Consider the following 13,944-nt stretch of genomic DNA (forward strand, 5'->3'; position numbering starts at 1 on the left):
CCACATAGTCAAACTACAAGGCCTAGTTCTCTTGCTAAAACAGAGAGAATACATGGCAACACTGGATTTAAAGGATGCGTATTTCCACATACCCATCCATCCATCTCACAGGAAATACCTCAGATTTGTCATACAGGGCAAACATTACCAATTCAAAGTATTGCCCTTCAGGATAACAACAGCACCCAGAGTATTTACAAAATGCCTTGCTGTAGTAGCAACTCATGTAAGGAGACATCACATGCACGTATTTCCATATCTCGACGATTGGCTAATAAAAGCCAACACTCAACACCGGTGTCAAAGTCACACGCAATATGTAATAGACACTCTACACAAACTAGGGTTCTCACTTGCAACCATCCCAAATACAACAATACTTGGGAGCCACACTCAAAAAGCAATTGCCACTCCAAGCCCACAAAGAGTTCAACAGTTTCAAACTATAGTGTGAAGTATACAACCAAACCAACAGTACACAGTCAGGTTTGTGATGAAACTACTAGGCATGATGTCCTCATGCATCGCTATTGTCCCAAACGTACGGCTACACATGCGGCCCTTACAACAGTGCCTAGGAAAACAATGGACGCAGGCACAGGGTCAACTTCAGGATCAAGTGTTGATAGACCGCCAAACACACTCTTCGCTTCAATGGTGGAACCCTGTAAATTTAAATAAAGGGCGGCCATTTCAAGACCCAGTGCCTCACGCCATTATTACAACAGACACTTCTATGATTGGGTGGGGAGCACACCTCAACAATCACAATATACAAGGTCAATGGGACAATCAACAAAAACAACTACACATAAATCACTTAGAACTACTAGCGGTCTCCCTAGCACTAAAGGCTTTTCAACCCCTTCTAGTCCACAAACACATTCTTGTCAAAACAGACAATATGACAACAATGTACTATCTAAACAAACAGGGGGGGACACACTCGTCACAACTATGCCTCTTAGCACAAAAGATTTGGCATTGGGCAATTCACAACAACATTCGTCTGATAGCGCAATATATACCAGGCATTCACAATCAGTTAGCCGACAATCTCAGTCGCAATCACCAGCAAACTCACGAGTGGGAAATACATCCCCAGATTCTACAAGATTACTTCCACCGTTGGGGGACACCAGACATAGATCTGTTTGCAACAAAACAAAATGCAAGATGCCAAAACTTCGCATCCAGGTACCCACACCCTCAGTCCAAGGGCAATGCTCTATGGAACAATTGGTCAGGGATATTTGCTTACGCTTTTCCTCCTCTCCCACTCATCCTTTTCCTAGTCAACAAACTGAGTCAAAACAAACTCAAACTAATACTCATAGCACCAACATGGGCTCACCAACCGTGGTACACCACACTGTTGGACTTCTCAGTAGTATCCCACATCATACTCCCAAACAGACCAGACCTGTTAACACAACACAAACAACAGATCAGACACCCCAATCCAGCATTGCTCAACCTAGCAATCTGGCTCCTTAAGTCTTAGAATTTGGCTACCTAAACCTTTCAAATGAGTGTATGGAAGTCATTAAACAGGCAAGAAAACAGACAACAAGGCACTGTTATGCTAATAAATGGAAAAGGTTTGTTTTCTACTGCCAAGCAAACCAAATCACACCGTTAGATGCCTCCATACAAAACATTGTAAGTTACTTACTACACCTACAAAAAGCAGATCTCGCTTTTTCTTCTATTAAAATTCATCTCACTGCAATCTCTGCTTACCTGCAGATTAAACATACAAAGTCACCTTTTAGAATCCCAGTTATTAAAGCCTTTATGGAAGGACTAAAAAGGATTATACCTCCAAGAACCCCACCAGTACCCTTGTGGAATCTTAATATTGTACTTACACGACTCATGGGCCCACCTTTTGAACCCATGCTTTCTTGTCAAAACCAATTCTTGACTTGGAAGGTAGCATTTCTAATAGGTATCACTTCACTACGAAGAGTTAGCGAAATACAGGCGTCACTATCGAAGAACCATTTATACAGGTACCCAAACATAAAGTGGTTCTACGCACAAATCCAAACTTTCGACCAAAAGTCATTTCACCGTTTCATTTAAACCAAACTGTGGAACTCCCTGGCTTCTTCCCACAGCCAGACTAAGTAGCAGAAAGAGCACTGCATACATTAGACATAAAGAGAGCACTAATGTATTACATAGACAGGACAAAATCTTTTCGGAAACTAAACAATTATTCGTTGCTTTCCAGAAGCCCCATGCTGGTAACCCCATATCCAAACAGGGCATTGCCAGATGGATAGTCAAATGCATACAAACCTGTTACCTTAAAGCTAAAAGTGAATTACCCGTTACACCAAAGGCTCACTCCACTAGAAAGAAAGGAGCAACAATGGCCTTTCTAGGTAACATACCTATAACAGAGATTTGTAAGGCAGCCACTTGGTCTACACCTCATACGTTTACCAAACATTACTGTGTAGATGTGTTAGCAACAGAACAAGCCACAGTAGGACAGGCTGTACTAAGAACATTATTTCAAACGACTTCAACTCCTACAGGCTGACCACCGCTTTGGGGAGGATTACTGCTTTGTAGTCTATGCACAACATGTGTATCTGCAGCTACACATGCCATTGAACGGAAAATGTCACTTACCCAGTGTACATCTGTTCGTGACATGTTGCGCTGCAGATTCACATGCGCCCTCCCACCTCCCCGGGAGTCTGTAGCCGTTTAAGTTTCATTAAAATTGTATATATGTAAATAAACATTCCTTTAACACAAACTATGTACATACATATCTATTTTATTGCATGGACATCGTTAGTATCCTCATTCTACCACTCATACCTCACCCTATGCGGGGAAAACAATCTAAGATGGAGTCGATGCCCATGCGCAATGGAGCCGAAAGGGAGAAGTCACTCGGTCCCGTGACTCGAAAAGACTTCTTCGAAGAAAAACAACTTGTAACACTCAGAGCCCAACACTAGATGGCAGGAACAGTGCACAGCATGTGAATCTGCAGCGCAATATGCCACAAACAGATGTATACTGGGTAAGTGACATTTTCCATATATATATATCTATATCTATATATATATATATATATATATATATATATAGATATAGATATAGATATATATATATATATTATAATAGACACTCACACACACGTCAAAACCGGCACGCTCTCTCTGCTGTTGCAAACGTTTGATGCTTGACCATGTGCCTCACTTAATAGTCAGAACAAGGAAATGACGTTGCACTCCCAAGAGATTAATATCACCAAATTATTTAATCGTAATCATATTTGCATTTTGCCAAACATTACCACCTACGCGTTTCAGCTATAATAGCCTTGTTCACGGTGAATGACTTTGTTTCAAAATATAAGTATTTCTCGCCCCACTCTCCAGTGAGGGGCACTCTGGGATTTATAGTCTGATTGAATAACCTTCATAACACTCACTTGTCCAGCGAATATAATGTCCATTGCATTTAATAAACAATTAGCTTCATAACTCTTGGCCCCTGATTACTAAGACAATTCTCAGTTCACAGGCTGCATCGATTCCAAGAAGTAAATGTCCCAAGGCATCTGCTCACCTTCTTCCTAAGTGAGCCTGCCCTTACCACGCAGTTGTGAAGTCTTGCATTAAGCATTAAATGGATGTGTATATATATATATATAAATATATATATATATATATATATATATATATATACACACACACACACACTGTATTTATCGTCTGAATCCATAAATATGTTTTAGTACAATGCTTTCTTATGCCTTCAGTCATACGCTAGGAAAATGAAATTTTTTTGACTGTTGAATATGGTATTCTTGAGATTTTGGGAATAATTTAGAGTTTGCCAGATGGGTTACTCCATCAAAAACAGGACCAATATCCCATTCGCCGTATTAGGATATTATGTAATTGTAGTATGGCAGATGGGCTATCCTCCTTCTTTGTGATGGAGTAACCCTGTCCACCAAACTCTAAACGGGCCCTTAGTGACTTTTGGAAATGGCACAGGTTTGTAAGTCAATACAGTTGTGGATCTGTCGCTTTCTTATGTCAGCCATCCTTCATTACTAGATTATATGTGCTTTGTCTTGTACGTAAAAAGATCTTTTAGCTTGTTAACATATTTGGCAATGCAGATCTTAGTCGGTTGGATGACTTTTGAGCTGCTAAAGCATCAGTCTTCTGAAGCTAAATACTGTAATTGAATGATAGAACCTTTATATATAATAATATAGTAGAACTCTGCTCTTGTTTTTCATGTTTGGTAACTTGCCTTCAAATATGCACTTTATATTCTGCATCAGAAGGATAATCAAAGTGGATGTCTGAAGAGTATAACTTTCTAAACAAAACTCCATTAAGTAGTTTTTTGTTGAGCTTAATCTTAAAATAAACAGAACAAGTGTCAGGCTCTTGATGGCTCTCCAGTTTCTATCACAAAGTCATGAATTATTTCAAATCTGTGGATGACCTCAAACTTGCTTTAGTCTATCTATTTAATGGTTCTCTTTTATTTTCAGGCCTATGAAAACTATTCTTTTGAGGAATTGCGCTTTGCATCACCAACACCAAAAAGGTATCACAATTATATTTACTACAAAATCTAAACATCCTAATTTAAAAAAAAGTTTATTCTTGTAATGTGCAGTTGTTTACAACAATAAGATCTTAAAAGCCTCATTAAGGTGGGAAGCTCTAAAATTGTAAACGTTATTTAGTAGTTGATACTGACCTCTGCATTTTTAAGCATGTCCAGTTGTCTTGTTGGGTGGTGGTTCACAAGTGTATGCTATTCTCCCTATTAACCAGGGAGTCTGAATATAGAGGTCGTTTCACATGGATGCTACCTTAGATAGAGAATAAATGACATATGTTTTCTTTTTCCCAGACCCAGTGAAAACATGTTAATTCGCGTCAACAATGATGGAACGTATTGTGCAAACTGGACTCCTGGAGCTGTTGGTCTTTACACCATTCATGTTACCATAGATGGAATTGAAATAGGTACCTGATTTAAATTAGATATGTAATTGCATAGTTTGGAAACACAGACTAAAGAATCTAATGCTAAAGATATATCAGAAAAGGTTCAGCAAATTTATTTTTAAACTCACAGCATTTTGCTTTTATTGACAAAGGCTATCGTCTTTCAAAATGTTTATGCGTAACTGTACACTTACTGACGAAGTATTTGAAATCAATCAGTGATTTCAACAAACATAAAATGTCTCTTAGTATCAGTAAGGGAAAGAGAGTGCGCTACTTAATGTTATTCTTCACAAGGGCACTTGCAAAAAATCAGTAGGTGGCACATTCCTTAGGGCTAATTTATGCACCAGATGTACAACCACTTTTTGAGGGACAGCACCTGTCTTTCTGTATGTTTAAGCCTGCTGTCTCCCATGCAAATGTCACGACTTCCAGTTATATATAAATAAGTGTCCATCATAATTTGAAAGAAAGCTTTTTGCTTGGAAATAAAGGGCTTGCTTATACCAAAGTACACCTTCTTTTTCATGACATGTGCTTCTTCAGATTGCTGTGCTTCGATGGTCAATGCACAATTTGAGTGAAAGCTGATTTCCCTAGTGAGGTGTTGTAAGCAGGCACTTTTACAGCTCTTAATAGTACAGCTGTTAAGTATTGCACCTTTCCGATTTAGTTGTCTTTAACTCAGTGTTGAATCGTGCCCATTCCTTATCTATGAGTGAGCTTTGCCTGTCCCTTCATATGTAGGACTTTTCTCACACTTATACAATTTACAATACTCAACTATTTCTTTAGTATCTCCCAAATACACCCTGGAGAAAAGGAGTTCTAGGACTGCATTCGCATGTTTCCTTTTTTTGCTGTCATAACTATATCTGGAGTTAATTAGGTAAGATTGCATTTTAGAAATAAAGTAAAGTTGATTTGCTTTGGATTCATAAATTCTGTTTATTGGCTATATCTGGTTCAGGTAGGAACCCGTTCCTGTTTTCCACTTGGCTTGTGCACGTGTTGCAGGTAGGGGGAAGCATGTACTTTAAGTTGGTGCGGGTGAGGGGGCAGTTTGAACCTGCACCCACTTTTCAAACAGCATTAATATCACTCCTCAATTTGGTGAGTTGCCATGTATTCCTTCCTGTTTCTGTGTGTGAGTTAATGAAGCGGATTAGCAAGAAGAGTAAAGGGTCATCTTATTTGGTTTCATAATAACACCAGTCAGTTTATCGTGACCACTTAAAATGGCAACACCTTAGTAAACCACTCATTCTTCTCTGGTGAAGGTTCAACACCATTCTGACTTTACTGTGGTTTCTATTCTGTCTTATTTATACCAATAATAATAATTTATTTTACAGTTACTTATGATGAGGTAGACCTGTCTAGGTTTTCTCTATTTTACAAACGAGATACGGTTGCTCAGTAGCTTAAAGGACATATGGTAGGGTGAATAGTTCCTAATCTGTGCTTCGTCGAATCTAGCCAGGAGTGCCTCATACCGTGCACACAGTTTAGGAACTACTGACATATATAATGATTTGTGAGTTTAGGTGTTTACGGGGGACACAATCTCGTTCTCGTTTTAGAGGCTGAGTGGGCATACGGCCTAGATCGCATGGACGGAATTTCCCATTACAAACCTTGCTGCTTTCTATCTGTGGGCGGGGAAATATGAAATTGCGGCCTGCCGCTTAATAGTAGCCCTGTTAACTAGGTGTTGGGCGGGGCCCAGCTCTACCGCAGCGGTGATTTGACGGGTGGACGAGGCCTGGTCATTGCTTGTGGGCGTGGCTTCAGGTGGTACACAAGTCTGCTGATGCTGGCTCTGCGGCTGTTACCTGGATTCACTTCCTGTTTGCGTGATTTCCTGTTCCATCCTCCCCCCACACACACACTGCCGACCCAACCTGAAGTAGGAACTCCTTTTATCTCTGGAGCACGGTGTACGGTGCTCTAAGGAGGTGAATTGGGTTTACTTGAGGTTATTACACTGACAATCACACGTGCAGAAGTTCAGAGTGCTGCTGGCACTGAAGCCAGGATTGATGAAGGTGGCGCTTGTCACATGGGGTCACTTGGCAGCTCTACAGATATAATGTCTGGCTTTTGCTGCTCGTTCATCGCTTTCTGACGCTTTTTGTAAGAACAAGCAGTGACGGGAAGGCAGCAGAATGCCTCAGTTTCATGTGTAAGTGGTAGCCCTTCACTGCTTCTGTAGGTGTCTGGGACAAGCTGAGACACCACTCCCTCCACATCTCATCCAGGACCGCCGGAAGATGTGGGATGAATCAGCAGACATACCAAGGGCCACTGGAACCTGGTCATGTAAGGTAGTGGCCATGGAACCCGAGGAGAGGCTGGACTGAATAAAGATCGGGAGACCAAGTACAATAAAGCAGATGCAATGGACATCTATGGTGGTGGTGATAAAGCAATATGAGAGTAGAACAGGAGATCTGGCACAAAGGATCTTTAGTGGAGGATAAGAGATGGAAAAAATAGGGACTTACTTCTTCTTTGGGTTGTGCCCAGACTACCTTGTTGGAAGAAGTTGTACTGCATCATTGTGTTGTAGTTGCACTTGTATGGCCCTTCATACCCCTGCAGAGGTCCTGCAGCCCAGTTATGGGTTGCTAGTATGCTGCTCCTTGATACTTCTCGGATGGGAGAGTGGGTGTCTTTAATATGATCTATATCATTGTTTTGTTCCTATCACGCTTGAAGATCAGATGCTTAACATGCTCTTATTATGTTTTGTCACTATGGCCAGTTATGTGGTAGTGTGAAAGAAGTGAAAGATAGGGTGATTATTATTATAAATAGTGTATGGATGGATAGTAATGCATAATTGGAGTTTGACCTGTCTAGGGAGTGTTTTGGTCTCGTGGTATAGCATAGGACAGTAGGCAAATTGATTATTGGAATCTACAAAGAGATCCTTTGGCTGCCAAAGAGAGCATCACCAGTGCAAGTGAGACCTGAATACAATATTGCAAAACAGTCCTTGGCAAGAGGCAGCTGCTTTCTCAATTTCTGCCATAGACTTCGATCTGCACCACAAGAGTCCATGCATGACCTAATCTGGTGGGAACCAGAGGGTGCTGTCCCAATATCGTCGTTCAGACGTCATCTAGAGGATAAACTGTCTGAACTTTCACTGACAGAGGCTTGAAGTAAACATCTTTTTCTCTAGGTTTTTAATAAACAAACATCTTTAACAGCAAACAAACTGTAAAAACTAGAGGACTTTGCTTTATTAAGCTAACGCTCTCATGTATGGTCAGACATTAATTCCTGTGCTTAAGGGAAGAATCAGAATTCTATCACTTGCACTTACCCTTTGTGGATTAAGGCTAGGCTTGTGATCTTAAGGCTGGATGAGTGGAATCTGCGAGCCCATCTCTCACATGGTGGCGTGCAGAAAACTCTGACATGCGATGTTGTCTCTGCAGCCAAGATAAAGAAACCTTAATCCACAACTCTTTGCCTAGTATTGATGCCAACTTTGACTGAAAGTGTGCTGGGATCCTGCTAACCAGGGCCCAGCACATTGTTCTTTCCTAAAAAAAAAACTGTACCTGTGTTTCCACAGTTGGCACAACCCTGGCACACAGCTAAGTCCCTTGTAGAAGGTATCTATGGTACCAAGGGCCCTGTGGCCGGGGAAGATCTCTAAGGGCTGCAGAATGCATTATGCCACCCTAGGTGACCCCTCACAAAGCACATGTACACTGCCTTGCACCTTGTGTGTGGTGATGGGGAGAAAAAACAGTCAACATGGCACCCCTCTCAGGGTGCCATTCCCACAAACCACTGCTTGTGGCATAAGTAAGTCACCCCTCTAGCAGGCCTTACAGCCCTGAGGTGGAGTGCTCTATACCACAGGTGAGGGCATAACTGCATGAGCAATATGCCCCTACAGTGTCTAAGTCCATTCTTAGACCTTGTTAGTGCAGTGTAGCCATATTGAGGTTATGGTCTGGAAGTTTGTAATTTCGAACTCCACAGCTCCATAATGGCTTTACTGAATACTGGGAAGTTCGGTATCAAACTTATCAGCACAATAAGCCCACACTGATGCCAATGTGGGATTTATTTAAAACAATCCTCCCCCCCCCCCACAGACAAAGACCCACTTTTGGTGGCAAGTCCGGTGGGAAAACAAGGAGGAGTGACCACCCCATGCAGGACGATCCCTAAGGTGTCCAGAGCTGAGGTGACCCCCACCCCCCCCTGCAGAATCCTCCATCTTGGTTTGGAAGACAGGGACCAATGGCATTAGGTTTGTTCCCCCCTCCCCAAAGGGAGTGGGCACAAGGAGAGTGTAGCCACCCTCCGGGACAGTAGCTGTTGGCTACTGCCCTCTGACCCCTAAAACGCCACTAAATGTAGAATTTAATGCCTCCCTGAACCCAGTTCACAGGATTCCTGGTGACCTAAAAGAAGAAGGACTGCTAAGATGAAATCCCCAGCAGAGAAGAAGGAAGATGACAGCTTCTTTGCCCCAAGCCCTACCTTCCTGTTTCCTGCTTCAAAGAACCTGCAAAAACACGCAACACATCCAGTGGGACCAGCGACCTCTACCCAACTCCAGAGAACTGCCCTGCACCCAAAAGGACCAAGACCTCCTGAGGACAGCAGCCCTGTCTAAGAGAAACAAACAACCAAGGACTCCCACCTCACTCCGGATGCGTGAGTCCTGACCCTTGTGCACCCGACGCCTACAACCTGTATCGAGGTGGTCCACCCAGCAAGAGACGGTCCCCGGGCGATTGCGAGCAAGTCCCCACCCCTCCATGACAGCGCCTGCAGAGGACATCCTGGGGAGTCTCCTGACCACGATGCCCTGCACAAAGATATTAAACACCTAAAGACACACTGCCCCCAGGCCTTGGAGAAACCGACACCCGGTGCAGCTATATTCAACAGGTGGCCTTCCTTCCTGTCCGACCAATGGTGTGCCTGAGACACCACCCTGGACCTCGCCTGCAGCCTCTGAGTGACCCCTGGGGTTTCCTCATAGACCAGCGTTGGAAACCCGATGTCTTGTTTGCACCCTACACCCGGCCGCCCCTGTGCCACTGAGGGTGTGCGTTTGGTGCCTGCCTGTGGTTCCTCCAGTGCTCTTTCAAACCCCCCTGTTCTGTCCTCCGAGTCGCGGGTACTTATCTGCAGGCAGGCCTGATTCCGAGTACCCCCTGTCTCCATAGGAGCCCATGTTAAAATTGCTCATCTTTGACTCCTGCACCCGGCCGGCCCGTGTTGCTGGTGGTGGGTGTTTGGGTTAACTTGAACCCCGACCGGTGGACTTCCTAAAACCCGGAGACTGAAACTGTAAGTGTTGGACTTACCTGTAAACCGATCGATCGAACTTTTCTTGCCCCCAGGAACTGTTTCCGAAAATTGTAGTGTTCACTTTTAAAACAGATTGTTGCCAATAAATTCAAGAACTGTATTACTAATCGATTTCAAACAAAGTACTGTTGATACCTGTGTGAAATACAAATGTTTTAAGATACTTACTTGCAACTTGAATCTTGTGGTTTTAAAATGAATTAAGAAAATATATTTTTGCTATATAAAAACCATTGGTCTGCAGTTCAGTCATTGAGTGTGTGCTTCTTCTATTGTCTGTGTGTGTACAACAAATGTTTTGCACTACCCTCAGATAAGCCTAACTGCTCGATCACACTACCACAAAAGAGAGCATTAGTATTATCTACTCTAGCTTCTGTTATGCCTCTTGGGAACCCCTGGACTCTGTACACTATCTCATTTTGGTATAGTATGTACATAGCTAGCTTTCTACAACGACTTATGCATCTTCCCCGTAGTTCTGTAGCAATGGAGAATTCCTCTCCATCCTGACTTCCTCCATCTTGGAGTCAGCAGGCAGTAATTGCTAGCTTGGATCCTAGTAATACTTTCCTGAATGTCAAAACTGTCAAATTTCTTTGGATGGCTACAACGCACCTGGACAAAGTCAAATCCTCAAGCGCTACAGCTGCACTATGATAAAATGTGAACACTAGATCTGCTGCACGTGTGCTGTTCCACCCTCCTTCATTTTTCTTGTGCTGTTCTAACATTGCATGCCTAGATTGTGGCTAGTGGGCTGGGTCTAGTTTTACTTGGCATACTTTGCACACTGCACATTAGTGATTATTCTTGTTGCCTTTGTTTCCTCCTATGGTCATAATTGTGCGTTATTTATTGTATCTAAATGATCATTTTTGTTGCATTATTGTTTGCCTCGATGCCTCTATTAGTCTGGGGATATTCACGACTTCAGCCTATTATGCATATTGCACTTTAGTGAATATAGCTTTTGCCTTTGTTTGTATCTTACACAGCATTTTTAATGCCAGCTTACTTAAGTATGCAGCACTGGCTCAGATCTCCTCATGCTTTTACATACTTTGCACATAGCCTCTTAGGGATGAAAGATGTTGCCAATTGACTGATCACAAATGTGTTTTGCATACTGTTTTTCTTTTAATGTTCAAACTTCTCTGTTTTTATTGCACCTTAGTGAACATATTTGTGCCTTTGTGTAACCTTCTATTGTCACACCTTTGCGCTGCTTACTGTAGTTAACTGTCCTGGCTCGTTCCATCATTGTACGCTAGGATGCTGCTAATTGGCCGAGTCTACTTAAACTCTTGGTATACTTTGCACTGTAGTTAAACACCTGTGGATTTCTGCTTGAATATTAGACAAAGCTCTTAAATTTCCACTTGTTTCATTTTTTGGCATTGACGCTGTCTAGTGTTTCCTCATTAGGACTCAGTCTTAAATTATTTTTGCATTCCTACTTTTTTTTTTTTCATGCCCGGACTAGTCCTGAATGGGTTAAGCTCAGGAACAAGACAATTATGTAATGTGTCCTTTTCATGTTCCGTTTGTGGACTTAGTGGTGTATTCTGCACATGAAGTTGTTTTTCTTGCAGACAAAGTTTTGCTTTGTTTTAGGTGGTCTTGTCCAAAAAATGCACCTTGTTTTTTTAATCTTTATTTTTGGCTTGACTGAATGAATGAATTTCCTTTATTTTGATTATAAAAAAATAATCATAAGTACAAAGCATTACAATTTACATAAATCATATGATGAACATTCAGCCAGCCATGTTAAAAAAAAAAACATAAAACATTAAAAAGAAACATGGCAATAACACGACCATGAGTTCTTGAATAAAAAATCAAATATTTTATCTGCAGAAGCCATAAAAATCTAAGACCCAAAGTTCATAATCTTGTTCCATTTTTTTTTAAAGTTAGAAACTGCCTCTGCAACCATGGAATCATTCAGCAGTTGTAAATAGAAGAAAGCAGGGCGATAGTGATAAAATCCTTTGGTTTTAAGTATGGGCAGAAGAAATCTTCTTCTAAGTGAATCATAAAAATTGCAGAACAATACCAAGTGTTCTAAGGTCTGGAGCGAAGTGTTGTCACAGGGGCAAATTCTTATCGCTGAGGGCTCTTATTGACCAGGTGGGAAACATAAGTTGCAACTGATAGAACTTAGTCTGAACCTGGTGAGAAGGACTCTTTCCCATGGGTTTCTGACAAAGGAAAGATAGGGTTCTGGGCCAAGAGTAGTATTTAAAATCATAAGGGCCCTGGCTGACTTACTTCCTAAGACCGCATTTTCTCTACTTTCACTGAGCTGCGTTAATAGCAGTTCCTTCACGGTCTTTTTGTCAGCCCATTTCAACACTTCAGGATTAAAAAATGATTCTGGGCGCCCTGCTGATAAAGCTAAAGATCTAGTCTAGTTAAGCCATGGGATTTTAAGGCCTAAATCACAACTGAGGCAGTCCTCAGTGACTTCCCTGTTAAAAGTTGCCATTTCCCCACTCCAGACAGATATCCACAACAACATAGGTGCAATTTTTGTATGATCTTCCACAAAGACCAGATCGTTCTCCTTATGCATAAACCGGCTTGGATTTGCCAGTCCCACCGCTAAAAGCTTTTTGCAAAAACGATTTTCTTCGCACTGAATAGATATACTGTTGGAGTACCCCTAGATTCTAGCGCAAATAATAGTACAGGTAAACATTTCATCTTGTAGATCTGCAACAATGGTAAAACAGGCTTGCTCCCAACTAAACGAGCAAATCTATAGAGCGCCCCACATGACTGGTCAAAGCGCAGACAGCGGTTTGTGTGACATTTAGTCCATGTACAGTGCTCATCAAAGGTGACACTCAGATATGAGAAGGAGGTTACCCTTGTTATCACCTGATCCTTAATTAAGATCAGTCTAAGTTTTGGGTTCCACTTCCCACAAACCATAAAATGTGTCTTAGGGGTGTTAACATCAAGTTTTAGGTCAGCCATAAAATCAACAAACAGATCCACCAGAACTTTAAGACCATTCAGCGTGCGAGAAAGGATGATAGCGTCATCTGCATACAATAAAGAGGGGACAGGATTATTTTTGACTTTAAAAAAATCTTTGCCATGAGTAACTAGATGTAAATTCAGGACATTGATATATAATAAAAATAGGTTCGGCGCCATAATTCACCCCTGCCGGACTCCCCTTGCTAGTTTAAAGACATCAGAGCATTCCCTGCCTTTCCATATCTAACTGAGACGTTACCATCTTCGTGGAGTGCCCGAAGGAAATTTACCAAAAGTTGGGGCAACCAAAGACCTTCCAAGATTGACCATAGCTTTGATCGAACAATCCTTTCAAAGGCACAAATCAGATCCATAAAGGCCAGGTAGACAGCACCCTTCTGGGCCACCACATATTTACCCACCAATAGATTAAGATTTAGGCACTGTTCCATTGTCCCTATGCACTCTCTAAAACCATATTGGGCCCGGCAGATAATATTATTTGCTTGGATCCATTCTTTAATAAGAAGGAGCACAATACGTCCCACTATCTTAACCGTGGAGTGCAGCAAGGAGATGGGGC

The 13,944-nt window shown here is 41.9% G+C and overlaps 1 protein-coding gene across 17 annotated transcripts in view; it reads left to right on the forward strand.

The window, feature by feature from the left end:
* The window catches only part of MYCBP2 (MYC binding protein 2), a 1,769,078-nt gene that overhangs the window by 1,039,363 nt on the left and 715,771 nt on the right, over nt 1-13,944 (forward strand). For all 17 annotated transcript variants that reach the window (XM_069205243.1, XM_069205245.1, XM_069205247.1 and 14 more), the window contains 2 exons: nt 4,547-4,602; nt 4,915-5,030. In XM_069205243.1, the coding sequence (XP_069061344.1) occupies nt 4,547-4,602; nt 4,915-5,030 (172 nt within the window). The remainder of the gene's footprint in view (nt 1-4,546; nt 4,603-4,914; nt 5,031-13,944) is intronic.

The sequence above is a fragment of the Pleurodeles waltl genome, chromosome 8, assembly GCF_031143425.1.
Source record: "Pleurodeles waltl isolate 20211129_DDA chromosome 8, aPleWal1.hap1.20221129, whole genome shotgun sequence".
Classification (NCBI taxonomy): Eukaryota; Metazoa; Chordata; class Amphibia; order Caudata; family Salamandridae; genus Pleurodeles; species Pleurodeles waltl.